Source organism: Ceratotherium simum, chromosome 37 (genome assembly GCF_057802395.1).
Source record: "Ceratotherium simum simum isolate JZ-2026a chromosome 37, ASM5780239v1, whole genome shotgun sequence".
Lineage (NCBI taxonomy): Eukaryota > Metazoa > Chordata > Mammalia > Perissodactyla > Rhinocerotidae > Ceratotherium > Ceratotherium simum.
The window spans coordinates 1,706,508-1,731,439 of NC_141936.1; the positions used below are offsets into that span (position 1 = coordinate 1,706,508).

The 24,932-nt window shown below is 53.2% G+C and overlaps 1 protein-coding gene across 1 annotated transcript in view; it reads right to left on the bottom strand.

Moving 5' to 3' along the window:
* The window catches only part of SNED1 (sushi, nidogen and EGF like domains 1), a 76,208-nt gene that overhangs the window by 8,733 nt on the left and 42,543 nt on the right, over window positions 1-24,932 (bottom strand). Inside the window, exons 11-27 of the mRNA XM_004427748.3 lie at window positions 24,759-24,872; window positions 23,739-23,855; window positions 22,106-22,222; window positions 21,783-21,899; window positions 21,237-21,350; window positions 20,778-20,951; window positions 15,325-15,438; window positions 14,553-14,666; window positions 14,086-14,199; window positions 12,744-12,857; window positions 11,962-12,258; window positions 10,079-10,262; window positions 7,215-7,327; window positions 6,005-6,286; window positions 5,083-5,227; window positions 4,890-4,972; window positions 2,798-2,899 (exon numbers count right to left, since the gene is read on the bottom strand). Of these exons, the coding sequence (XP_004427805.1) occupies window positions 2,798-2,899; window positions 4,890-4,972; window positions 5,083-5,227; window positions 6,005-6,286; window positions 7,215-7,327; window positions 10,079-10,262; window positions 11,962-12,258; window positions 12,744-12,857; window positions 14,086-14,199; window positions 14,553-14,666; window positions 15,325-15,438; window positions 20,778-20,951; window positions 21,237-21,350; window positions 21,783-21,899; window positions 22,106-22,222; window positions 23,739-23,855; window positions 24,759-24,872 (2,415 nt within the window). The remainder of the gene's footprint in view (window positions 1-2,797; window positions 2,900-4,889; window positions 4,973-5,082; window positions 5,228-6,004; window positions 6,287-7,214; window positions 7,328-10,078; window positions 10,263-11,961; window positions 12,259-12,743; window positions 12,858-14,085; window positions 14,200-14,552; window positions 14,667-15,324; window positions 15,439-20,777; window positions 20,952-21,236; window positions 21,351-21,782; window positions 21,900-22,105; window positions 22,223-23,738; window positions 23,856-24,758; window positions 24,873-24,932) is intronic.

Sequence of the window (24,932 nt, forward strand, 5' to 3'; positions counted from 1 at the left end):
TCGAATCAGATTATATATGGCCTTTTGTGACTGGCTTCTTTTACTCAGCATGTTTTCAAGGTTCATCTATGTGGTAGTGTGCATCAGTACTTTATTCCTTTTTTGGTCGAATAATATTCCATTGTGTGGATACACCCCATTTTGTTTATCCATTCTTCAGTTGATGGACATGTGGGTTGCTTCTACCCTTTGACAATTGTGAATAGTGTTGCTGTGAACATTCAAGTACAGGTCCTTGTGTGGACATATGTTTTCATTTATTTTGGGTATATGCCTAGGAGTGGAATTGCTGAGTCATGTGGTAACTCTATGTTTAATTCTTTGAGGAACCCCCAGACTGTTTTTTCCCCAAAGTGGTTGCACCACTGTACATTCCCGCCAGCAGTATTTGAGGGTTCCAGTTTTTCCACATCCTCACTAGTGCTTATTGTCATCTGACTTTTTTTTTTTTTTTTTTTGCTGAGGAAGATTTGCCCTGAGCTAACATCTGTGCCAATCTTCCTCTATTTTGTATGTGAATTGCCACCACAGCATGGGTGACAAGTGGTGTGGGTCCACGCCTGGGATCCGAACCTGCGAACCCATGCCACCGAAGTGGAGCACACTGAACTTAACCACCAGGCCATGGGGCCAGCCCCAGTTTGCCCATTTCTTAATTGAGTTATTTATCTTCTTATTCAGTTGTAAGAGTTCTTTATATATTTTAGACACAAATCCCTTTTCAGATAGATGATTTGCAAATATTTTCTCCCATTCTGTGGGTTGTCCTTTCACTTCCTTGATGGTGTCCTTTGAAGCACAAAAAGTTTTCAATTTTGATGAAGTCCAGTTTATTTTTTTTCCTTTGGTTGCTTCTACTTGTGGTGTCCTATCTAAAAGTACTTTGCCAAATCCAAGGTCATTAAGATTTACCCCTGTGTTTTCTTCTAAGAGTTTTATAGTTTTAGCTCTTCCATTTAGGTCTTTGATCCATTTTGAGTTAATTTTGTGTATGGTGTGAGGTAAGGATTCTGCTTCATTCTTTTTGCATATGGATATCCAGTTGTCCCAGCACCATTTGTGGAAGACTATTCTTTCCCCATTGAATGGTCTTAACCCCCTTGTTGAAATCAGTTGACTGCAGACATATGGGTATATTTCTGGACTCTCAATTCTATTCCATTGATCTATGAGTCTGTAATGCTGGGCAAAAACACAAGTCTTGGAGACTGCACACAGCAAGACTCCTTGTAAGGAAAACCTACAGCTGTCCAGGCACACACGGATATGTGGTGAGATCTCTCCCCGAGCGCCCACCCTCTAACAGAGCACAGGGCTCTACACACGGAGTCAGGGTTGTGGTTAACCAGGAGTACAACAGCAAAATATGAGTTACTGTTTGTGTTCTAGTTCAGGGGTCTGGTTCCAGATCTAAAGGCCATTATTTTAGCAAAAGGTAACTAACTAAACTAACTAACTAAATAAAAGGGGGACATCATGGAGAGTGTGACAGGAACCAAAGGCCATCATTAATTTTGTGCATCTGGGGGCCATTAAAGATTTTTTTGTGTGTTACCACCTAAAATCATCTTGCATTGCCCTAGGGCTTATGTACCTCACATTAGCAAACACCGCAGATTGCAGTGCCATCTGGCGCCACCCTGGTGCCACCTGGAATCTCTCCTTCAGAAGGGTCCGGGAGAGGTCATTCACATCCCTCTAATTTCTGAGTTTTATGAAATGAGACATCTAATATTTAAAAGGGCTGACATATCACTAAACATCTGATGAAATGTTTATTTCACTTACAAGAACATGAGTGTCTTCCCTCTGCACCATGCCTTAATGGAATTGTTCATTGACTGCATCTGACTCATAAACCAACCCTCTTGGTGCTCACTGAGGCTGATGGCAACTTGGGGTTGCAACACTGAGGCCTCCTCTGGTGAGGGGAGAATGCTGAACTGTGGGGTTACTGAAGCCACAACGCACCCCTGGCGCAGGTGCCCTTGATGTATACAGGTGTCCTTGGGTAACCTGGGGACCGGCCTGTGGGTGAGACGCGCCCTCAGAGGTTGTGCCCTGGGTGCTTGGCTCACCCCTTACCAATGTCTCTGCTCTCTTTGGGGTCTGGTTGATGGGTGAGCCCAGTCTGAGCCTGTGGTGTGACTTGGGAGAAAGGCCACTGGGTCCTAGAAGAACTGACCCTAAGGGGCATGTCCCGGAGGGTTAGAACAGGAGGAAGGTAGAGTGAAGGTCTGAGTTTGTGTAGGGAGCATGGGCCTGTTGGTACTGCCCACAAGAGGAATGCCCTGTGAGCATGCCCTGCGGGGATGCGCTAGCCAGGAGTCTCACCGGACAGAGCACTGTGCCAGGGACAGTCCAGGCCCCTTGCCAAGCCTGGGTAGCGGCCTGCCAGGTGATGCTCCAGCTGGAGCATGCTCAGCAGCTGCCCCTCCATTGCTTCCTGCCATCCTGCTCAACATGCTCCTTTGTGGAGAGGCAGGAGTGGGCTTTTCATGGGAAGGGTGGGAGGGGTATCTGCAGGAGGCAGCGGTGAGGCCGTTTCTCTAGGGCATACCTGGGTAGTAGTTTGGGTAGGTGCTGCCCCCCAGGCCACTTCCCTATCTGTAAAAGGAAGGGGTGCCTCTGCCTGCGTGGTGTGGTTCACCCCACCCTTTCCAGGGTGGTGTGCTCGGCTGCCCCTTGGGCGGGCTCTGTGCCTCGTGCTTCCACGCTGTGGGTGGCCCCCTCCTCGCCTATGGCTTCTAGGGTCCCCGAGGGTGGTCAGCCCTGAAGTCCACTCCTGCTGACTTACTTTCCATGTCCTTGTTGCCGCTGCGTTCAGGGAGCTGGAGGGCCAGGCTGACCTGCTCGGGGGCCTCCTCCGTGTTCTCGGGTTGCACCAGAGCCGTGGGTTCTAGGAGAAACCAGGACGTCACAGCGCACTGACCAAGCAGCCTGCTGCCTTGCCCCCAGGACTGTCCTTGGGCTGCCATCTTGAGCTGCTTCTCTCTTTTGGTGTCTAGGGACATCCCCAGAGGGGCCGTGGCATGGCAAGATCGAGGTGCCCGCTGACCTGCTGCCTTGGGCATGGAGCCCCGTGGGCCCCCACACTGCCTATGATAGGACCAGCTTTTCTCCAGGCAGGGCCCAGCCCTCACCTTCCTGCTCACCCTCAGCAGGTACCTGGCTTCCACTGCTGGCCCCCACCAAAGCTGCTTGGTGAAGGCCACCAGTGGCCCGAGGCAGGGCCAAATCTCCTTCCTGACCCACTGGCCTCATCCTTCTAAGCATCCTTCAAATTCCGCTCTCCTCTCCCTCCACCTCCTGCTTCTTGGAGGCTATGACGCCTCCTCCTTCCCCTCTTACCTGCCTTCAGCAGACCATGCACTTGGCCACCCCCAACTGAAGTGAGCTTCTCTGCAGGGTCCCTGCCCATGCCCTTGGTCATCTGCTCCCGTGGCCGCAAGAGGTGGCTGGAGGCAGCCCAGCCTGTCCCACTCCCCAGACACCTGCCTGTGCCCTCCCTCCTCCTAATCACTGTGTGCAGTGACCTCTTCTGCTGCCCCTCTGCTGGTCACCAAAGGCTGTGGCGCCCCTGCCTGCTCCCCATCACTCTCCTTGGTGCACACTCTTTTCTTCCCTTGCCTAGGAAGGCTTTTGTTGGTTGAAAATTCTCATTAAACTGGTGATTAGGCTCTGTGCTGGAGAATTCCGTGAGGATGGGACCTGGCTTACAGGTGAGGGTGAGGCCGGGGGAGCCCCGCCCAGAGTCCTGAGGTCCTCTGGTGCAGGGGTAGACGGCAGGCAGGTGGCTCCTGGCCCGCTGTGTCAGAATCTCTGGGGAGGCCTGCTGCAGGCAGATTCCTAGCATGCCCCAACCTGCTTCACCAGGTGGAAAGGGGCCAGGATGTCTCACCCCATCGCTCATGCCCTGTGGTGCTGGGGCTGGGAGGAGTGGCCTGGTAGGCTCCTGCTCCTGGGCAAAGCAGAATCCAAACCCAAAGGCTCTGCCCTTAACATGGGACATGACCTCTTACTGATGGGGACATGTGTTCCTTGGACCATGATGTGCGTGCCAATTGCCTGGCTCCTTGTTAAAAGACAGATTCCGATTGCACAGCTCTTGGTGGGATCCTGCACTTTTAGAAACCCCCAGGTGAGGCTGGTACTGCTGGTCCAAGGATCACGCTTTGAGTAGCAGCAAATTAGGTTGAGTCACACCCTCCTGTCTACTTACTACACAACTCTCGGAGTCCTGACTTGGCGAAGCTCCCGTGTTTCAGACCTACTTCCTTTTTATTTTTCTTTTTGTGAGGAAGATCAGCCTTGAGCTAACATCCATGCCAATTTTCCTCTTTTTTTTTTTTTTTGGCTGAGGAAGACCGGCCCTGAGCTAACATCTATTGCCAATCCTCCTCCTTTTTTTCCCCCTTTTTCTCCCCAAAGCCCTAGTAGATAGTTGTATGTCGTAGTTGCACATCCTTCTAGTTGCTGTATGTGGGACGTGGCCTCAGCATGGCCAGACAAGCGGTGCATCGGTGCGCGCCCGGGATCCGAACCCGCGCCGCCAGTAGCGGAGCTCGCACACTTAACCGCTAAGCCACGGGGCCACCCCTCAGACCTACTTCTAACAGAGTTATCATTTGTTTTCTCTTGCGTACCCTGCCAGCAACCTGTACCTTCAACCCACATGGCTATAACATGAGCCTATGAATGGCATGAGTTCTTTGTGCTGGCCCAGATCCGAGGGCCTTGCATGTGGTCAGGGTCCCCGGCTGGAGATGGCGTTGGGCACTGGGATTGGGCTTTGAGCCCAGGTTTTAGGGACCTCATCCCTCATCATGCTGGATACAAGGGCTGGGTGAGGTGGCAGTAAGGCCACTAGGGTTGGCCGTGGTACTCACGCGATCTCACAGTGACTGATTTGCTGGGTGAGCCACCGAACCTGGCACTCACTCGTCCTCTGCCGTCCACGAGCTCTGAGAACCTGCCGAGAGAGTCACCATGGGTCCCACGACAGAGCGCTGTGCCTGGGGTCTCTCAAGGTGACCCCCTGCATCTGGCACACTCCGTGGAGCTGATGGCTGGGGCGTGTACCTGGGGGCCTGGGTCGGTGTTTCGGGGGCGCCGTGGTCGCTGAGCAGGCGCAGCTCTGGCAGGCGCATAGGGGGAGGTCTGTTTCTGAGCACCCGTGGGTGGAGTCCCTCCCGGTGCCAGCGTCTGTCAGCACCGTCCCTCGGGGCTGCGGGCAGGTGGGAGGAGCAGGTGGCCACACGAGGCTGGTCTGGGGCTTCCCTTTGCCCCCATCCTGCCCCGATGATGGGAGGTGAGAACTGAAGGGACGTGTGTGTCCCTGTGGTCAAATGGTGGGTTGAATTTGTGGCTTTGTGAGAAGCCCTAGAGACTAACTCCCCACCCGCCAGGTCTCATCTGAGGAGGAGCCACAGGGTTCCTGCTGTGACGCAGACACTGCCTGGGAGTGTTGAGGCAGGGCTGGTCCTAGCCTCGCACCCTGGGCCCCAGTTCTCCATCTGCAGGGCGAGGTCAGGCATTTGGACCCTGTCTGGACCCACCTCGGCCAAGGTCCCCACCCTGCATTCTCCCTAAGAGTGAGAGTGTGGCTTTTCTGTGCGTCCTCGTCACCTAACTGTGCCCTTTAGCCCCCTGGGCTGGGCACCCTCCTTCACCTGCAAGCCCCTCTTCCCCAACCAACTCACAGAGGGGCCCTAACCTGTCCCGTCCACCTGGCAGGTGTGCCTGGAGCTGAGCTGGGTCTGGATTCTCAGAGCAACTGTGCTTTGTGCCGCAGATAGCAGGCCGGCGGGTCGGGGAGGAGGAGGGAGCCCCTCCCCTCCTGCAGAGGTGCCTGCCTGTCTGCTCTCTGGGCCTTTGTTCTGCCCACCTCCCTGCCCTTTCTTCTCGCCTTGCTCCCCTCCCTGCAGCACCCGCCCAGACAAGCCATCTTCCCATAGCACCTTGCGTGAACTTTGAAATGTCAGCAGGGTTGTGCAGGACTTACAGGTGATGATGTAGAGGTGGGCGGGCTCGCTGTGCAGCTGGTCGCCCTCTGCACTCTGTACGGCCGTCACTGAGAGCTGGTACCGCCGCCCAGGCATCAGGTCCCGCACCGTGTAGGATGTCAGCCTCCCGTTGGGGACATAGCGGCTCTTGGTGCTCTGGCTGGTGGTCACGTTGATGACATACGCCTCCAGCAAGGTGCCTGGAGTGGGGGCATCCCAGACCACGTGGGCAGAGGTGGCTGTGACTCGGGTGGCGGTCAGGTTTGCTGGCGGCAGAGGCCCTGGATGAGGCACGGAGCAGGGAAGGGAGGTGAAGCGGGTGCATGGGGTCTTCTGCCCAGGACACAGATCTGACACGGACTGCCGAAGCCTCATTTGAAGCCAGATGTAGTTATTACAGAGGACTTTATCGTCCTAAAGGATGGTGTGCTGCTCAAGTCCCTCTGCTCCGAGAGGCACCCCCAGAGTGCCACCCGCCAGCACCCGGGCATCTGAGAGGCACCCCCAGAATGCCACCCGCCAGCACCCGGGGAGGCCCCCACCTGCTCAGCCCGTCAGGGTGCCTGCCTCTGTGGCACTTTCGATCCCCCTGAGCCTGGCCACACACCTTCCCTGGGATGTAGATAAGGGGAGTGGGCTAGATAAGCAGGAGATGGGCCAGGGTCCAGCGCTCAGGGTCAGAGTAAGGTCTACAGCCTGTGCTGACCCCTGCCCCACCGAACAAGGCCCTACCCAAACCTTCCCTCCTCACCAATCCAGCTGCCTCCCACTGCGTTCACTGGTCCCCCCTGTGCGCAACAGCCTGGTGGTTACCCCCTCCCGTGTCGGGGAGCCAGGTCTCCTCCCCATGCGACACTGTGGAGCTCAGCAGAGTGGACAGTGTGGGCATCTTTGCTGCGTGCTCCTCTGGCCCTTTGCTCAGTGACCTCTGTCAAGTAGGAGGAGCCCAGGACCCTTTGGGTGTGAACGCCCACGCAGAGGGCTGCCCTGGAAGGTGGTCCCTGGCAGGCAGGCCCACCCAGCCCCTGGCAACGGCCCTCCTCGGCTCTGGAGGGAAAGAGACCTCTGGGCACACTGCTGTTCAGGGTACACTTGGCCAAGGGCTGGGTTTCTGGTGCCACAGCCACTTTGGAGAGGACTGAGAGGGCTGGTGGGAGGTAGGAGCTTCCAGAAGGCCCCCGTGAGCCGAGCCCACACTGCTCTACTTACGGGTCCACACATGCAGCGGGGCCGAGGCCAGGCTCTCGGTGGGATGCTCCTGTGCCCCGAGCCCACTGAGGGCGGTCACCCACATGGTGTATCTCCTTCCTGGCAGCAGGGCCCTACAGGGAGGGGAGGCCAGAGAGAGAGGAACAGGATGGTCTCAAAGGGCCTATGTGTCCAGCTCTGCTGCCAGACTCCAGTTCCTCCTGAGCAGGTGGGACCAGGGATGTGGGTCGTCCTGCTGCTGGTGGCCCAGGCAACCTCCATGAGGGTCAGACTTGTGGCCTGAGACCTGTGTACTCAGGTGGGAAGCTGCTCCCTGGTTTGTCTGTCTAGTACAGTAAGAGGCTGGGAAGGGCAGAGTGTGGTCAGAAGGCTGGTGTTCAGACAGGAGAGACCAGAAAAGGGCAATTGGAGGAAAAGGTCAACAAGCAGTCCGCCTGACCTCCTCGGAGAGGCCCGCCTGCAAGGTGGCCCTCAGCTGGCATTCCCGGGAGAGTTCCCAGCCCCCTCATGGATAAGAGGGCCTCACAGGGCCTAAATGTTTGTGTAAAGTGTGGTTCATGCTGAGCACCCATTTCCCCTGGGAGTCTGGAATCTTCACCAGGCAATGGGCACCCCGTGACCAGCACCCAGTAAAAACCCTGGGCGCTGGGTCTCTAAGGGGCAACTCACACGTGTCGCCACAACTGGTGGTGAAGATTAAGTGTGTCCTGTGTGACTCCTCGGGGAGAGGGCTCTGGAAGCTCACACCTGGCCCCCCTTCTCCCTGTGTGCCTTTCCCCTCACTGTGCTTTGGGTTTGTACCATGTCTGTCGTGAATCCCAGCTGTGAGTGTGGCCTCTGCTGAGTTCTGGGAGGCCCCTGGCAAACCTGGGGTGGTCTTGGGGACCCCAACACAGTCACCAAGTGCCCCCTGGGCCCCATTTGTGTCTGTCTTGTCATTCTTTGGAAGTGAGCTGGATGTAAAACAAAAACGTTACAGCAACACTTAAAAGACAAAGAAAGCAGGGTCTCGTCTCCAGCACAGTTGGTCATCTGGTTGGGGAGAAAGAACAAACATGCTTGGAAAAAAACAGTCTTGATAAGTCTGCAAACTAGAAACGTACAGAAGTGTGGGTAGCTCAGAGGGTGCAGAGAGGTGGCGCCCTGCCTGGCCTCGCCTCACCAGGCCCTCCCTGTGGTGCCTGCCTTCCCGTCGTCCCCTCCCCACGCCCACGGCCCTTGTCTGCTCCCGGCTGAACACTGCTGAGCTGTTCCTGCTGAGCTGACCTGGAGGTCTCCTGTCAGAGGCGCAAGTAATTTGATAAATTTCTGTGTTTTCTCTGTAGGCCCAAGAATCCTGGGACACCGTGTGGCTGATGCCACACCTCCCCAGGAAGCTGCCAGCCAGTCTTCCTGCCTCACTCTCTTGTCTGGCAGCCTGTCTGCCCGCCCACCCTGAGCAGGGGTAGGAAACCTTCTCTCTGGCTGGTGAAAGCCCACAGGGGTCCATCATGGACAGGAGCCTGGAGGGCCCACTGATACCGAGGGGTCCTAGGGCATGGAATCTGAGACTTGTTAGAATTTTTATTTCAATCATCAGCAATTTAAAATGACTGATATAAGGGGCCGGCCCGGTGGCACAAGCGGTTAAGTGCGCGTGCTCTGCTGCGGCAGCCCGGGGTTCGCCGGTTCAGATCCTGGGTGTGCACCGATGCACCGCTTGTCGAGCCATGCTGTGGCGGCGTCCCATATAAAGTAGAGAAAGATGAGCATGGATGTTAGCCCAGGGCCAGTCTTCCTCAGCAAAAAAAGAGGAGGACTGGCAGATGTTAGCTCAGGGCCGATCTTCCTCACAAAAAAATAAATAAATAAAATAAAATGACTGATATTCATTTGAATTTTATTTATTTTGTAGTTCTGTTTGTATTTAATTTGTAATAATTAAGCATAAGAAGTTTATATGCCTAGTTTAAGGTTTGAACATATTATTTAAGAACAAAATAAAAATTTAGGGGCTGGCCTGGTGGCCTAGTGGTTCAGTTGGCGCATTCTGCTTCGGAGGCCCGGGGTTCACAGGTTGGGATCCTGGGCGTGGACCTACTCACCACTCATCAAGCCATGCTGAGGTGGCGTCCCACATAAAAGAATTAGAAGGACCTACAACTAGGATAGACAACTATGAATTGGGGCTTTGGGGAGAAAAAAGAAAAAGAGGAAGATTGGCAACAGATGTTAGCACAGGGCCAATCTTCCTCAAAAAAAAAAATTAAGGCAACCTGAGGGGTGCCTGGTTTTTCCCTTTCAGAGAGTCTGCATGACAGGCTGGAAGACCTCTGGGCTGGTCTCCAGGGGGCTCTGGAGTCTCATTATCTGTGCAGGAGGTGCCACGCCTGGACTGCTAGAGCATCCCCGCTCTTTTGGGACACTTTTTTTTTTTGTGAGGAAGATCGGCCCTGAGCTAACATCTGCCAATCCTCCTCTTTTTTTTTGCTGAGGAAGACTGGCCTTGGGCTAACATCCATGCCCATCTTCCTCCACTTTATATGGGACGGCGCCACAGCACGACTTCACAAGAGATGCATTGGTGTGCGCCCGGGATCCGAACCTGTGAACCCCGGGCCGCTGCAGCGGAGCACGCACACTTAACTGCTTGCACCACTGGGCCAGCCCTGGAACACTTTAAACACTTGTCCAGCAGCCCTATGACAAGGCAAGGCAGGAGTGAGACCTGGGACGAGGGTGGCTCTGTGAGGTGGGATCAGCAGGTTTCCGGTGAACATAGGAGACGCACACGTCCTTGCTTCTCAAGGTGGGCTGGGCAAGGGGGGGACAGCAGCGTGGGGCACACAGGGAGAGAGGAGGAAGGCCCAGCCCTGAGCTCTTACCCCAACGTGAGCCTGTCCACACTCCTGTCCACATTAGTGGATTGGTCCTCCTGGGCCTCGGGGTGGCGGATGGACACACGGACGCTGCTGACGGTGGCGTGACGGATCCTGTGCAAAGCCCACCGCACTGAGATGGTGCTGGCTGTCACATTGGTGACCTCAAGGCCCTCGACAGGGCGGGGTCCTGGGGGCAATGGGCCACTCAGCTGGTGCTGGCACCTCCTTATCCCCAGGGGAGGGCGGGGCTCGGGAAGGGCGCTGGGGGTCATGGAGAGGTGCCTGAGCAAGGCGCCAGCCAGCCTGGCCTTGCTGAGTGTGTCTCTCAGCCACAGCGGGGACTCGGTCGGGTAGACACACCCCAGGCTCCTGCTTTCAGGGGTGCTTCTTGGGGCCAGCTTGGTCTTAGCCTGTTGATATACATCAGGGGGTGGGGTGGGGTCCTTCCTGACAGTGCTGACCCTGGCAACCCCTTCTCTTTTCTCTGGCTGACTGTTTTGGTTGCACTGACAGTGAATGGCTGGGGCCTATCCAGGGTAGAACCAAGGAGAGTCCTCGGCGACGTCAGGGAAGGAGCCGGTAGAAGCCAAACCCCAGACCAAAGGACTCAAGAGGGGAACCCTCAGCTCCACGGTGGTGCAGCACTCAGTTACGTTGGGCGTGCTCCCTTCCTCCCACCCTGGTCTCCTGGTAGAGACCTCACTCTGACAGAGGAGGGGGAGGCTCTGTCTTCCTTCCAGATGCTATTTTTATGCAGACCCCATCTTGAGCAGCCTCGAAAGCACTTCTGCCTACAGCCAAGCTCAGGATGAGCCCGTCCTCTCTCAGATACCCTGAGGGCTCCCACTGCTGCTGGTCCGGGTGCACCTCGGTGCCTCTCAGCTGTCCTTCTCCATGACACCCCGTTCTGGGTTCCTTATCCCATCCCTCACTTGGCCCTCAATGTCCGCAGTGTCAGCGTCTGGCAGGGCTAGCAGGTGACTCCAGGACGCCTTCCTTCCTCCCCCTGTGGGACCCGCAAAGTCCTCGTCATGCCTCACCTCCGAGTATCCTCACCTCCCTCCTCACACAGCCTGCGCCCTGGCCCACAGGTATTGGCCACCTTGCTTCACCACGCTCCTGTGTCGGCATTGCCCTGCCTGCTCTGACCTGCCCCAGCCCCGTGTGCCTGTGCCCTCAACGCTGCCCAGCAGTCGCACCACCTTCCAGTCCATGCTCCTTCCTTGAACCTCCAGCACCCCATTCCCCAGTCTCTGCCCCCGTGGCACCATCACCCGTGCCCACCAAGGACTCCTCCCCGTGGGTGGCCAGCCCCGCCCCCCCGGGTGTGTTCCAGGATTCTTCTCCCTCCCCCATGGATCCCAGGAGCAGACGAGCCAGCTACGGCCCCAAAGCCTCTCTGGATGCCCCTCCACCAGCCGCCTCCCCTTGGCGGCAACACCCCTGAGACACCTCCCTGCTGTCCACATGGCTTGCCTCTTCTCTTGAACGGCAACAGGGAGGCTCCCTCCCCAGCCCCTCTGAATTGCTACCTCCCCCCTCAGTGGCATCTGGGTGGCCTCTAGACACCTGGCCTGTCCCCCATGTTCCTGGCTAGTTCCCCTTGGCGGCCCCCCATGTGGGTCCCAGGCACTTTCTCAGGAATCCCCCTCACCGCAGTCCTAACCCTGCTGTCCCCTCGTATCTGGCAGCCTGTCTCTCTGTGAGGTCAGCTCCCACGCAGAGCTGGCCCTCTCCCTCTTGGCAAGCCCCAGAGCCAGCGTGTCCGTGTGCTGAGCCAGCGCCTGTGGGGAACGCATGTTAATTGGTCCTCCCACCCTCCTCGGGGTGCCTGGCCAGTGCGGCTCTCTGAATGATGGATAAGCAGCGGTCTGGGTGGCACTCACGCGTGCGAGTGAGCAGCACCACTGGCCTGCTGATGTCATTCTTGTTGTTGGCATTGCGCTTGACTGAGAAGACAGAGATGTTGTAGACCCTGCCAGCCGCCAGGGCCCGGAGCTGGTGTGAGGAGCGGCTCTGGTCCACAAAGTCTGTGCGGCGGTAGGAGCCGTCGGGGGAGGCGTAGGTGACCGCGTAGCCATCGAGCATCTGCCTGGCAGCCTGGCCTTCGGGTGGGCGCCAGGAAATGGAGACCCCGCTCTCCTCTACTTGTTCTACCTTGAGGGCCGTTGGTGGGAAGAGCTCTTCAGGGTTTCAGTTAAGAACAAGGGAAGGGTTGTGGTCAGCTGTCAGCCATGGAAGCCCTGGCCCCAAGTCAGGTGTCTCGCCCATTTGGCTCTCAGGCCTGGCTACCCCTTGGGTGGCAGGGGGCAACCGCTGGCAGGGAGCCTGCTTGTGGTGCTCACAATAGACTCCTTCATTTGGTTTCTAGCCAGTGCCTCCTGGGGGGCTCACGTGTGTGGGCACGTGTGACTGCATGCATGCCTCCTGGGGGGATCGATCATATGTGTGGGCACGTGTGACCACATGCATGCCTCCTGGGGGGCTCACATGTGTGGGCACGTGTGACCGCATTCATGCCTCCTGGGTGCTTATATGCCCCTCCATGCTTCTTGTGCAGAGCCTGGTAAGCAACTGCCTAGATTTGGCCTGTCCTCTGGGGTGTCTGCCACCCTCTGTGGGAGGAGGGGAGGCCCTGCCCCCCATGCTGGCACCCTTGCTGCCTCACCTTTGTCACAGTCCTTGCCCGTGTAGCCCACTTTGCAGGTGCAGCTGTGGGAGCCATTGCTGACCAGGCAGTAGCCGCGGCCCCCACAGGGGCTGGAGAAGCAGGGGTCACTCACTGGGGGAAGGGAATGCAGCAGTGAGCACTGGGGTGTTCCCAGGCCCCCCATTCCTGCTGGGCCCTTGCTCCTGGGGGCACAGGTTGTTCCTGTGTGAGTGTCTGTGGAGTGGAGGTGGCTGGTACCATCATGGGCACTGCTTTTGGGAGGTAGAGGGAGGGCATGGCTCGCCAGAGGCCCCACCAAGAGGCTGCGCAGGTACGGCCAGGCCATCTCACCACCACCCCAAGCCAAGGTGCCCTGGTGGGTGGGGACTTAAGGTGGGGTGAGCACAGCACTGGCCCCTCTTGGGGGGTAGGTGGCAGCTGAGCAGCCGAGAGCACTGGCCCCTCCACGGCCTCCCTCTGTGCCAGGCTGTGGGTACCAGTGTGGACCTGAGCTCCCCAGGCCAGGTCAGGGCCCACAGGTTCCCTGAGTAGCCGCAGGAAACACTTGCGAACAACCAGCAAGCCCCTCCTACTATCACAGCGGTTGCCCTCTGTCCTCGGTGTGCTCTCGCTGCCCCAGGCCTGTGCAGTGAGACTATCTGGCCACAAACAGTCCCCACTGTGTCTGTCCCCAGGCAGACTCCTGTGCCCTGCAGTGCCTCGTCACAGGCCTTGTCCCCAGCGCAGCCTTCACTGCCCTGTGGTGGGGCCGGAGCCCAGCAGCCCCGTCCACTCTACACAGCCAAGTGCTGCCAGCCAGGCCCAGCTGAGGGGCTGGGGACACTGGAACAAGGCAGATTAGGCCACCCCCCTCCCTAGGGCACACCCGTTCTAGGAGGGGAGACACGATCAGCAAGTTGGGGAAGTATTGACGAGACAATTCCAGAGAACAATAAGTGCTATAAAGGAGAAAATGGTGCTGGATTGGTGAGTGAGGGGGTGGGAGCTCCACTGCAGATCAGTGGTCAGGGAAGGCCTGGTCCAGGGGACATTTCAGCCAGGACCTGATCCCTGAGGAGCCCCTGCCATGGACTGATCGGGAAGAGTATTCCAGATGTAAGAACAGCGAATGCCAGGCCCCTGGGCTGCAATGAGCTTGGCCTGTCCAGGGACGGCAGGGCCGTGAGGCCGGATGGAGCCTCCTCGGGGTGAAGTGGGGCCGTCGGGGAGGGTAAGTGCAGGAGATGGGGGAGCTTGGGAGGCACCGTCATGGGACTGAGCGGAGACCAGAGGAAGGGCCACCAGCGAGGACTGAAAAAAAAGGGGCCTCTGGAGGAGGAGCAGTGGCCCTCACCCCTACCTGTCTCGCAGTGGTAGCCGAAGAAGCCCTCTGGGCAGACGCACAGGTAGGCCCCACCGCCATTCTCGCACTGGCCTCCATGCTGGCAGGGGCTGGAGTCGCAGGCGTCCACCTCTGGAGAACACCCAGAGAGTCGGCCCGAGCCGCAAGGGGGTGTCTGGGGGAGGGAGGAGAGGACAGCGGGAGGAAGGGAAGGGGAGGCAAGGAGAGAGGCTGGGCGGGTGGGGGGTCAGTGGGCGAGCCCTCACCCTTGGTGGGTGCCCGGCCCTCCCCTCATCCCTCACCTCTGGGGTCCCTCCCCCCTGGGGGCCTGTCCAGCAGGGTGGCAGGGACTGTCCCCTCCTCTCTGCCCTCTGAGCATCCCAGAGTCTGCGTTTGTTGAAAACAGTTTGCCCGGGGTGTCTGGTGTGTCCCAAGTGTGGGTGAGGGCCAGGTGCACAGGGGACCCACCCAGGTGCAGCTCTTACCTATCTCACAGTGGACTCCAGCGAAGCCTTTGGGGCACTGGCAGACAAAGGCCCCTGGGAGGTCCCTACAGGAGCCTCCATTTTTGCAGGGCTGCGCCCGGCACTCATCTGTCTCTGCAGAGACAGGACACGACGCTGCATGGCCCTACACAGGCCCTACACTGGCCTACACAACCCCCAGGGTTCCGTGTGTGCCCTGAGGCTTCAGCCTCACACTGGCCCCCTCCGCTGCCTTCCCAGCAAAGCCCCCACCCCCAGGCTGCTCCTGCCTTCATTTCCCAGGCTTCGCAGGGACCCCTCCGGGATGTACTGGGCCTGGCCCTCCCTAGGACAGGGTCTCTGTCTCAGGGCTTTGAATCCTACACAGGCATAAGGGGTGCAGGGCTCAGAGCCCTGGACCAGGAGTCAGGAGCATGATCTGCCCTGTCCCCACCCCACCTTCTCTGCTCCTGAGGCCAGAGTCTGCAGGAGGCGGGAGAAGAGTGTCAAGGTCAGCGTTTCTCAGCTGAGCTCTCAGTCTTCCCGGGGGGTGGGGGGGGGGGTGGGGGTGGTGGTGGTGGTGGAGGCAGAGATGTTTATAAACGGCTGTCCTGGATGTCAGAGCTCAGGGGCCTGAGAGAACAGGCAGTGGCCAACCAGACAGAGTCCAGCCCAGGGAGATGAGTGGCTGGAGCAAGGTGACCACACCCAGGGAAACCCCAGTGCCTCAGGCCCACGGCCAGGGTGCTGGAGCTGCTGCTCCCCTCGCAGGGAGGGGCGGGACCTCTCTTACCCAGCTCACAGTGGGCTCCTTCATGCCCCGCACTGCAGATGCACAGGTACCCAGCGACACGGTCCTGGCAGGAGCCCCCATGCAGGCACGGCTGGGATCGGCACTCATCAATTTCTGAGAGAGGAGAGCCAGGTGCACGGGGCCAGGAGTAAGCCCAAAAATAAAGCAATGTTGCCGTTATTAGAGGCAATGGCTTGAAGCTGAATTAAGATAGACATAAATTAGTTTTGTTCCGAGGGGGTGGACAGAATTCTATGACATCCTCTTGGTGCTTGGAGAGGCCATAATCCAGGAAGGGCACCCTTGGAGGGGAGGGGGCGTGCAGCAGACCGGGGGACCCAATGCTGGGCTGGTGTCTATGAAATGACCAGGCATGCTCATAATGACCTTGAGGGCTCCCAGAAGACATTGTGGGACTTAATCCCAATGGCTCCCAGGTGGGCAGACCTAGTCTTGCCAAGTCAATACATAATAATCATGTATGAAATCAATACATTTGGGGATGAGTCCTTCATTTTAAAATATTCACATGGTTTTTTTTTTCATACTGGGAGTTGTGCTCCTGAACTCAAAATGTTCAATTTAGAAAAGTTTAATTTTAATGCCTGACATGTAAATAAGTAAATAAACAGTAATGACATAATGACACCTGGGGGCCAGCACCCAACCTGGGAGCTAGAATGTTGACTGGCTCATCTGGTGCACTTCCCCATCCCTTGTGACATGAATTTCTGTGGTTATCATCTCTGTGCCTCTTTAAATTTTTATGAATTTCCCAAACAATATATGGTTTTGTTTTTGCTATTTATGAACTTTATTAGTGGGTCATTGTGATGTACGTACTCTTCTCTCACTCAACATTATATTAATAAGATATGCCCATATTGTCTTGGGTTGCTGTGGGTCGTTGCCATTCACTGCCGTATAATATTCCACAATGTAATTATACTATTCTACCATTCTTGTTTGGTGGGCATTTGGGTTGGTTCTAGACTTCTCACTATTGCACAGAAATGCTTCTGTGTATATTTTTTCATGTCTCCTGATGTAGATGTGCAAGTTTTTCTTAGATTTATACCTAGAAGTGGAATTGCTGAGAAATGGTTTATATGAATAGTCAACTCAACAGGCAAATTACTAGATCCTTTTTAAAGGGCTTGTACTGATTTACACTTCCTCCAGCAATTTATGAGAAATCCTGTTGATCCCCATTCTCACCAATATATGGGCTTTTAGAGTTCTGAAGTTTTGCCAACTGAATGTATCTCATTGTGCTTTTGACTTGCATTTCACTGGTCACCAATGAAGTAGAATATTTCTTCTTATGTTTGTTGGCTTTACATGTCTTCTCTTGCATGAAATGCCTACTCATGGGTTTTGCCTATCTTCCTATTGGGTTGATTATTCTTTTATAATTGATTCATAGAGTTCTTCATATATTTTTGAAATCAGTCATATATATATATATATCTTCTCCCAGTTTGTAGCTTATATTTCACTTTCTTCTTCAAGGCAGATGAATTTAAGTTCCTAATTTTTATGTAGTTGATTTGTCCATTTTTGTCTTTTATAGTTAGTGTTTTTTTGTGGCTTAAGGAATCTTTCCATACCCCAAGGTCAAAAAGATATTTACCTATATTTTCCACACAAAATTGTATAGTTAAAAAAAAATTTAATTCCTTAACCCATCTGGAATTAATTGTTGTGCATGGTGAGACCAATGTGGTATTCTTCCAAGTGCATACCTGTTTCATTCCAGCTGTCACCAAGATTCTCATATGCTTTCTTTTAGATGTTTATAGTTTTAGCTTTTACATGTATGTTTATAATTCATTTCACACATAAAAAATTTATGTTTTTGATGCTATTATACATAATATTGTTTCATTTTCTGAGTGTTCACTGCTAGAATATGGAAATGTGATTGGTTCTGCATATTGACGCTGTAGTGTTTGACCTCATTGGATTCACCTATTCGTTCTACAGCTTCTTCTGTAGAATCTCTTAGGATTTTCTATGTGCATGATCGTGTCATCTTTGCTTCTTTCTTTCCAATACATATGCCTTTTATTTCCTTTTCTTGTCTGTGGCTCTGTCTAGGACCTCCAGGACAATGCTGAGGGAATTGGTGACATGGACACCTTTGCCTTATTACTGATTATGGCAGGAAGCTTTCACCATTAAGTGTTTTGTCACCTGTTGATTTTTCATGGATGCCCCTTGTCAGGTTGAAGAAATTCCTTTCTACTCTTAGTTTATTAAGAGTTTTTAATAATAGTTGAATTTTGTCAAATTATTTTTCTGCATCTATTGAGATAATCATACAGTTTTCTCCTTTACCTCCTAATATGGTGAATTACATTTATTGATTTTCAGATGTTAAACCAACCTGTGTTCTTGAGAGAAATCCCACTTGGTCATGATGTCTTATCCTTTTTATGTAGTACTGGATTTGATTTAGTAATATTTTGTTAGGATTTATGTGTCTATGTTCATGAGGAATATTAGTCTGTAATTTCATTTTTCGTAATGTCTCTGGTTTTGGTATCAAAGCAATACTGGTCTCATCAAATGCGTTCATAAAGAGTATTATTCCTTTCTGAAATGTCTGATAGAACTCACCAGTGAAACAATCTGGTCCTGCCATTTTCTTTGCTGGAGAGTTTTTAATTAAAAACTAAATTTATTTAATAGACACAGGGCTATTCGTATTTTCTATTTATCCTTGTGTCAGTTCTGGTAATTTATGTCTTTCAAGGTATTCATCCATTTTCTGTAAGTTGTCAGATACATTGGCCTAAAGTTGTTCACAGTACCCTCTTGTTGCCCTTTAAACACTGGTAGGATCTTTAATGATGTCTTCTCTTTCATTCTGATATTGCTAATTTTTCTTTCTTTTTTTCTTGATCTAGCTAGCTAGAGGTTTATCAATTTTATTGATCTTTTCAAGGAACTAGCTTTTAGTTTCATTCATTTTATCTGTATATGTCTTTTTTTATAATTGCATTTGCTAATTGTTTGTTGATATATAAAAATGCAATTAATTTTGTTATAATAACCTATATCCACTAAACATGTTACACTTCCTATCATTTTCAGTAGTTTGCCTGTAGATTAAAGACAACCATATCAGTTGCAAATACTGACATTTTTACTTCTTCCTTTAGTGTTTTCATAACTTTAATTTCTTTCTCTTACTTTATTGCATTGGCTAGTACTTCCAATATAATATTGATTAGACTTAGTGATAACGGGCATCCTTGTCTTGTTCCCAATTTTAAGGGGAATTTTTCTCTATTTAGGATAATGTTTATTCTATGATTGAGGAGAGGCATAGTAAAATTGCCTCAGAAGATAATCTCTTTCCCCCTGTTGGTAGCTCAGCATGCCTGAGTCAGTTCAACGGAACAGCTTTTGAATTCCAGATCCTCCCCCTGTATAACAAGGATAAGGAGACTCACTGTTCCACACCTCTCTTGTAACCTGTACTCCTTCCTCTATAAATATGTTGAGTGTTACTGACATGCTTTACATGGTGCATCCAGTCTAGCATGCCTGGCATAAGCACACCTATCTGTGGGATATGACTACTTGGAGGGTTATATGGGCTCTGCTACTTCTTTAAGTTTTCCCTCCAATAAATCCTATATTATTTTACACCACACGTATTAGAGATGTGTGTGTGTCATGTTATTTTTATCTGGATAAGGAAGTACTTTTTATTTGGTAAGAATTTATTTCATGAATGGGTATGAATTTTGTCAAATACTTATTATGCATTCATTGGCATTCTTATATGATTTTTCTCCTTCAATTGGATAATGTAGCAGATTTTTCTAATATCAAACTATTCTTGCAACAATTCAACTTGATAATGGTGTATATAGTCTTTATAGACTGTCAAATTTCTGCATCTGGGGTTCATATGTTTAATGGACCCATATTTTTACTTTCTCCAACTGTCCATATCTGGTGTTGGTATCAAGGTTATACTGGCCTCAGAGAATGGGTTGGCACATATTCTTTATTTTATCTTCTCTGGAAGAGACTGTATAACGCTGCAACAATCTGTTTCCGGGCAGTTTGGTAGAATTTACCCATAACATTGTTTGGGCCTGGTGTTTCTTTGTGGGAAAATGCTTTAACTCTGCTTCAATTTCTTTAAATAGTTGAAGGATTTTGAAGGCTTTCTGTATTTCTTTGGGTCATTTTTGGTAAGTTATATTTTTCTATGAATACCATGTCCATTTCTCCTAAGGTTTCAAATTTATTTGTATCGACTAATTGATAGTATTCCTGTATTATCTTTTTTTTTTAAAAAAAAATCTTTATGTTCCTTTATTGGAGCAAGATGCCTGACTGATATAGTGATGTATTTACTAAACAGAGACCTGTGCAGAAATTACAGACTATCCATCTAGACAGATTTTCATTACACTTTGCCTATTGATAGAATAGTTCCATTTATAAAGTTTAATACATCAAAAAGCTTTGAATTTGACCAGGCTGTCCATTAATTCATCTCTGAAAAAGTGGCATTTAATTTTAGCTACTATATTTTACAGCATGAAAAAGCTTTTGCATTAGGCATCTTCTCAAAATGTTATTCTACGTACAATGGTATTTAGCAGGCAGAGCAGAGTCCAGTGTCTCACCTCACACAGGTGGGTCTCATTTGAGCTATATGCTAAATAGCTGGTACTTTGAGACAAAAGTACTCCTGACCTGAGTTTCCTTCCACCAATATGGACTTCTTACTCTGAGAGCCTGTCTTCTCAGCCAAATTTTATAGTACCAATGAAGACATGCCAGCAGTTGCTCCATGTGTAACTTAGCATTAGAGCACCAGGTCTGTCTAAAGGTGGCGGCAGGCACTATTCCTACATCAAGGTAAATAAAGGCTCATTTTTTAAAATGCCAATTTGAGATACAAATCAAGGGTACAACATACTCAGAACTGAATTTTGAGCAATCTGGTATCCTGAATGATGCGAAAATTTTCAGAAACTGATGACAAATTGTACCCCATGTTTCCCAGCTATGGAGACATTAATACATTGATTCAAATCCCTTTTCTCAATCCACAGAGCCCTGAAGTCATCCCGCAAAGTGTGTATCAAAAACCATATTATCTTTTTAATCTCTGCTGTGTGTATGGTTATGTCATCTTTTTCATTTATAAAAATTTTTGTGCCTTTTGTTTTTCTTTATCAGTCTTGATAGATATTTGTCCATTTTAGTAGGCGTTTCAAAGAATTAATTTTGGCGTTTTTTATCTTTCCTTTTGTTCCTTTGATTTCTATTTCATTAATTATTGCTTGTACTTGCACTGCTTCCCTCTTTTTTAAGTATCATTTGGTGTTCTTTTCCTAACTTCTGAAGTCAGACATTTAGTTCATTAATTTTAAACTTTTCTAACATGTGTATTTCCCCCCAGAGGGCCCGCAGGTCACCGTGGCACTGGGGAGGCTCGCTCCAGACACCCTGCGGCTGGCAGACTTGGATGTGGTTGGGGGCGCTCAGGCTGTAGCCTTGGTCACATGCGTATAGGGCCACCGAGCCCAGCCGGGTACCGTTGAAGCGCAGCGTAGCGTGCTTCACCTCCTCGGGGGGGCCGCAGTCCACTTCTGCAAGGACACAGCAGCCCCGTCCTGTACCCAGGGGCACCTGCCTGGGGACACCCCACTTCTCTGCCCTCTGCTCCACCAGGCGGCAGGGCTCGGGGACGCCTCCTCCTCGCACAGCCCGTGCCAGGATGAAGGTGCCTTGATTTCCAGGACAGGCTGCCTAGAGGTTTCCTTTCCTTCCCCCCGCGCCCCCGCCCCCCCAGCCCCCTGCCCAGCCCTGCTCTGCCCTTCTGGGATTAGGAGGAAATCCTGTGGCCCCCCCCCCGACGCCCCTGGCCCTCTCACCCGCCTGGCACCGGCGTCCTGTGTACCCTGCTGGGCAGCGGCAGGAGAAATCTGTGCCCAGGTCCTCGCAGGTGCCCCCATTCACACATGGGCTCCGGAAGCAGGGAGAGGGGGCTGCAAGGGCAAAGGGGTCACCATCACCCATCACCGTGGCCTCCCTGAGGGCCTCTGGGCTCCACGAGGCAGTCCTGCCTCCTGAGCCCAGCCTCCCACTCCTCCACAGCCTGGGCCATCACTCCCCACTGGGCCCATTTTTTTTTTTATAATTTTATTTATTTATTTATTTCCCCAAAGCCCCAGTAGATAGTCATATGTCACAGTTGCAACATCCTTCTAGTTGCTGCATGTGGGACGCGGCCTCAGCATGGCCAGAGTAGCGGTGCGTTGGTGCACGCCGGGGATCCGAACCTGGGCCGCCAGCAGCAGAGCGTGCGCACTTAACCGCTAAGCCACGGGGTGGCCCTGGGCCCATTTTCTGATCTGCAGAGGAGCCGCCCTGGCGCTGCTGTCTCCAGCCGCCCTACCCACCGGCTCCGCCCACCTTACCTATCTCGCAGTGCCGCCCGGAGAAGCCTGGGGGACAATCGCACTTGTATTTGCCAATGTAGTGGAAGCAGGTGCCGCCGTTGTGACAGGGGCCTGAGGCGCACGAGTCTGGCTTCCCTGGAAGCAGATGGCACCCACCGAGGTCAGGTGTCATGCGTTCACCACCCACTGCCCCCCGCCCCGATCCCGACATCCCAGAGCTGGGGGCTCTTCACGGGGTTGCTCCTGACTAGCAGACTCATGGCCGCCAGTTGGGGGCTTCAGGTCTGGGTCCAGCTCCCCACCCAGCCTTCCAGGCTAATTCCCTCTGGCCGGGGTCGCACCGATCTCGCAGTGCCTCCCAGTGAAGCGGAAGGGGCAGCTGCAGTGGTACTCGCCGCCTGCCTCCTTGCACGTGCCCCCATTCCGGCAGGGCGCCGAGCTGCACAGACGTGGCCGGGCTGTGTGGGAAGGACAGAGAGACAGAGGAGGTGAACAAGGGCCGGCTGCTGGCCCTGCCCCACCCACAATGTCCCACTCATGTCTTCTCAGTCCTCAGGGCCAGGGGACCCATAGGCCCAGGCTTGCTTCTCAGCTGAGCCCCTGGGGCCCAGCAGCAGCAGCAGAGGCCGAGCCAGCCAGGGGCATACCCGCGGGACTTGCAAGCTGGAGACTCCCACTCAGCCTGGGGCCCTCTGCCTGCCTATCCTCTCTTCAGGCTCTGGGGGTTGCTGGGCCCCTCCTGATGAAGAGCCAGCCCCATGGCGCAGCAAACCCTGCATTCCTCCTTGCTGCACAGCGGGTAACTGCCACCTAACCACAGAGGAGCCCGGATGCAGCTGAGACAACATCGTGATCCACAGCAGTCCATTTTGACATCTGTGTTTTCTGTACCTGTATTGGTGCAGACACATTTTCTCTGGGTCCTAACATCTCCTAGGAGCCCGGAGGAGCTCACGGCCTGGGGCTGTGCTGGAGGCATCCTCATATTTAAAGGTGTGAATTGAGTGGCACATCTGTCCTCCCACCTTGAGGCATTGCACCTTCACAGGCCCAGCAAGGAGTTTAGACCCTCTGCCTCCTCAACGTCCTTGCGGGGGAGTGTGCGGCAGGAGGGGGGCCTGCCTGCTGTGCTCAGCACTTCTCTCCTCCCCACCCCACCCCCTGAGGGGCCTCACAGGCTGCATGTCCAAGTTCAGGCCACCCTACCCCTGAAAGCAGCCCCCTCGTGTCTCCACTTTGGGACACCTTTGTTAAGGGTGAAGGACCTTGGCAGCACGTGCAGAGAACTGAGCAGTGGGCCCTTCTCTTTGGAAACCCCTTCCTTCTCCTGGAGGGGTGAGGGGAGCTGTAGGGGTTCCATGGATCAGAGCACCAGGGACCTGCCCTCAGGGCCACCATGAAAGCAGGAGAGCCTTCAGGTAAAGCAACTGAGGTCTTGGTTCTCTGGATAAGCAAGAGCAGGGGGAGAGCAAGAGGGATGTATGTGGCCCGGGCACTGAGGTCAGGCGGCTGGCCTTCTGGGCTCTGACCAAGGGGATGTCTGGGATGCATGGGTCACTGAAAAGAGTCCTGAGCATTGCTTCAAGCTGCATGGAAGGGACAGTCCTGGGTGGCACTGGCAAGGACAGCAATGCCTGTGATGTACTTATTGAAGAATATTTACATTCTTAAGTGGCTAAGTGTTGTAAAATGTTGACCTTCTCCAAGTTGAGTTAGATTTAACAAATCCTAATGAATTTTTTTAAAAGAGTCAATGATTCTAAAATCCATTTGGAAAAATGCTGAGCAGGAAATGAAGCCTATTCTGAAGAAAGCAAAGTAATGACCAGGAAGCCACAGACCAGAGTAACCACAAAAACCACTGAAAGGATGAGGGGCTAGCACAAAAACAGAGCTGAACCAGGCTCGAAAAGGTGAAGAATTAATTGAAAAAAATAATCGAGCAGTAGAGTTGCCGCCCTCCCCTCCCCCTACCTTTCTCGCAGTGCCTGCCGTGGAACCCGCGAGGGCACTCGCACGTGTAGGAGTCGTCGTGGGCGTCACAGGAACCTCCGTTGAAGCAGGGGTCCGAGTCGCAGGGTGAGGGCAGCGCTACGGGGGCAGAGGGCGCCCCTGGAGCAGGTGCTGCAGCCCAAGCAAGAGGCTGGCTACCCCACGCCTGCCAGGGTCACCCTGACATCCTGGCTGGAACCATGGTGCTTAAAATACACTATGCGGGGGTCTTGATTCCTCATACTGGGCTCTAAGGCCCCTCCCTGGAATTTCTTTTATTCTTGATTTTACCAGAATTCACACTCCTCTTCTATGAGCTAGATTGAGCTGTGGTCCACAAAGGTCTTGGTATCACCACCACCACGATCGCCACATGTAGTTACACACCATGTAAGTCATTATCTACACACTAACAAATACATGGTGGTAAGCGTATTTAATCACACAAACACTTAATTAGGCATGCATAACTATTTTTTCTTTTTTTCAGGGAAAGATTCGCCCTGAGCTAACGTCTGTTGCCAATCTTCCTCTTTTTTTTTTCCGCCTCCCCAAAGCCCCAGTGCATGGTTGTATATGTAGTTGTAAGTCCTTCTAGTTCTTCTATATAAGCCGCCACCACAGCGTGGCAACTGACAGAGGGGTGGTGTGGTTCTGCGACTGGGAAACGAACCCAGGCCACTGAAGCAGACAGCCCCGAACTTGAACCACTAGGCCATCAGGGCTCATGCATAACTATTTTAATAGCTAAGCTAGGGGCTTAGGGAAGACGCTGCACGGTGCTTGTACGTGTCCAGAGGTGCTCCTCCGGCTGTGAGCTTCCTGCCGCGGAGTGGGGTGGATATGGCCCATATCACAGAGGAGGACCCTGAGAGACATGCACCTGCCCGCAGGCCCTCCACCTGCCATGCCCACTGTTTTCTCCCCCACCTACTCTCCCCCTGGTTTCGGTGCAGAATCCCAGCCCCACAGGCCCATGCCCACACCCCTACCCCCACTCACAGTGGCTGACGTTGTGGTCAGTGTGGCAGACGCAGAGATAGCTCCCGCCGTACTCCATGCAGTAGCCCCCGTCGGGGCACTGTGTGTTCATGTTGCAGGGCGTGGCTGTGACTTCTGCAGGCAAAGGAAGAAGCCCCATCTCATGTCTTCCTGGGGACCTCGTGTCCTTGACAA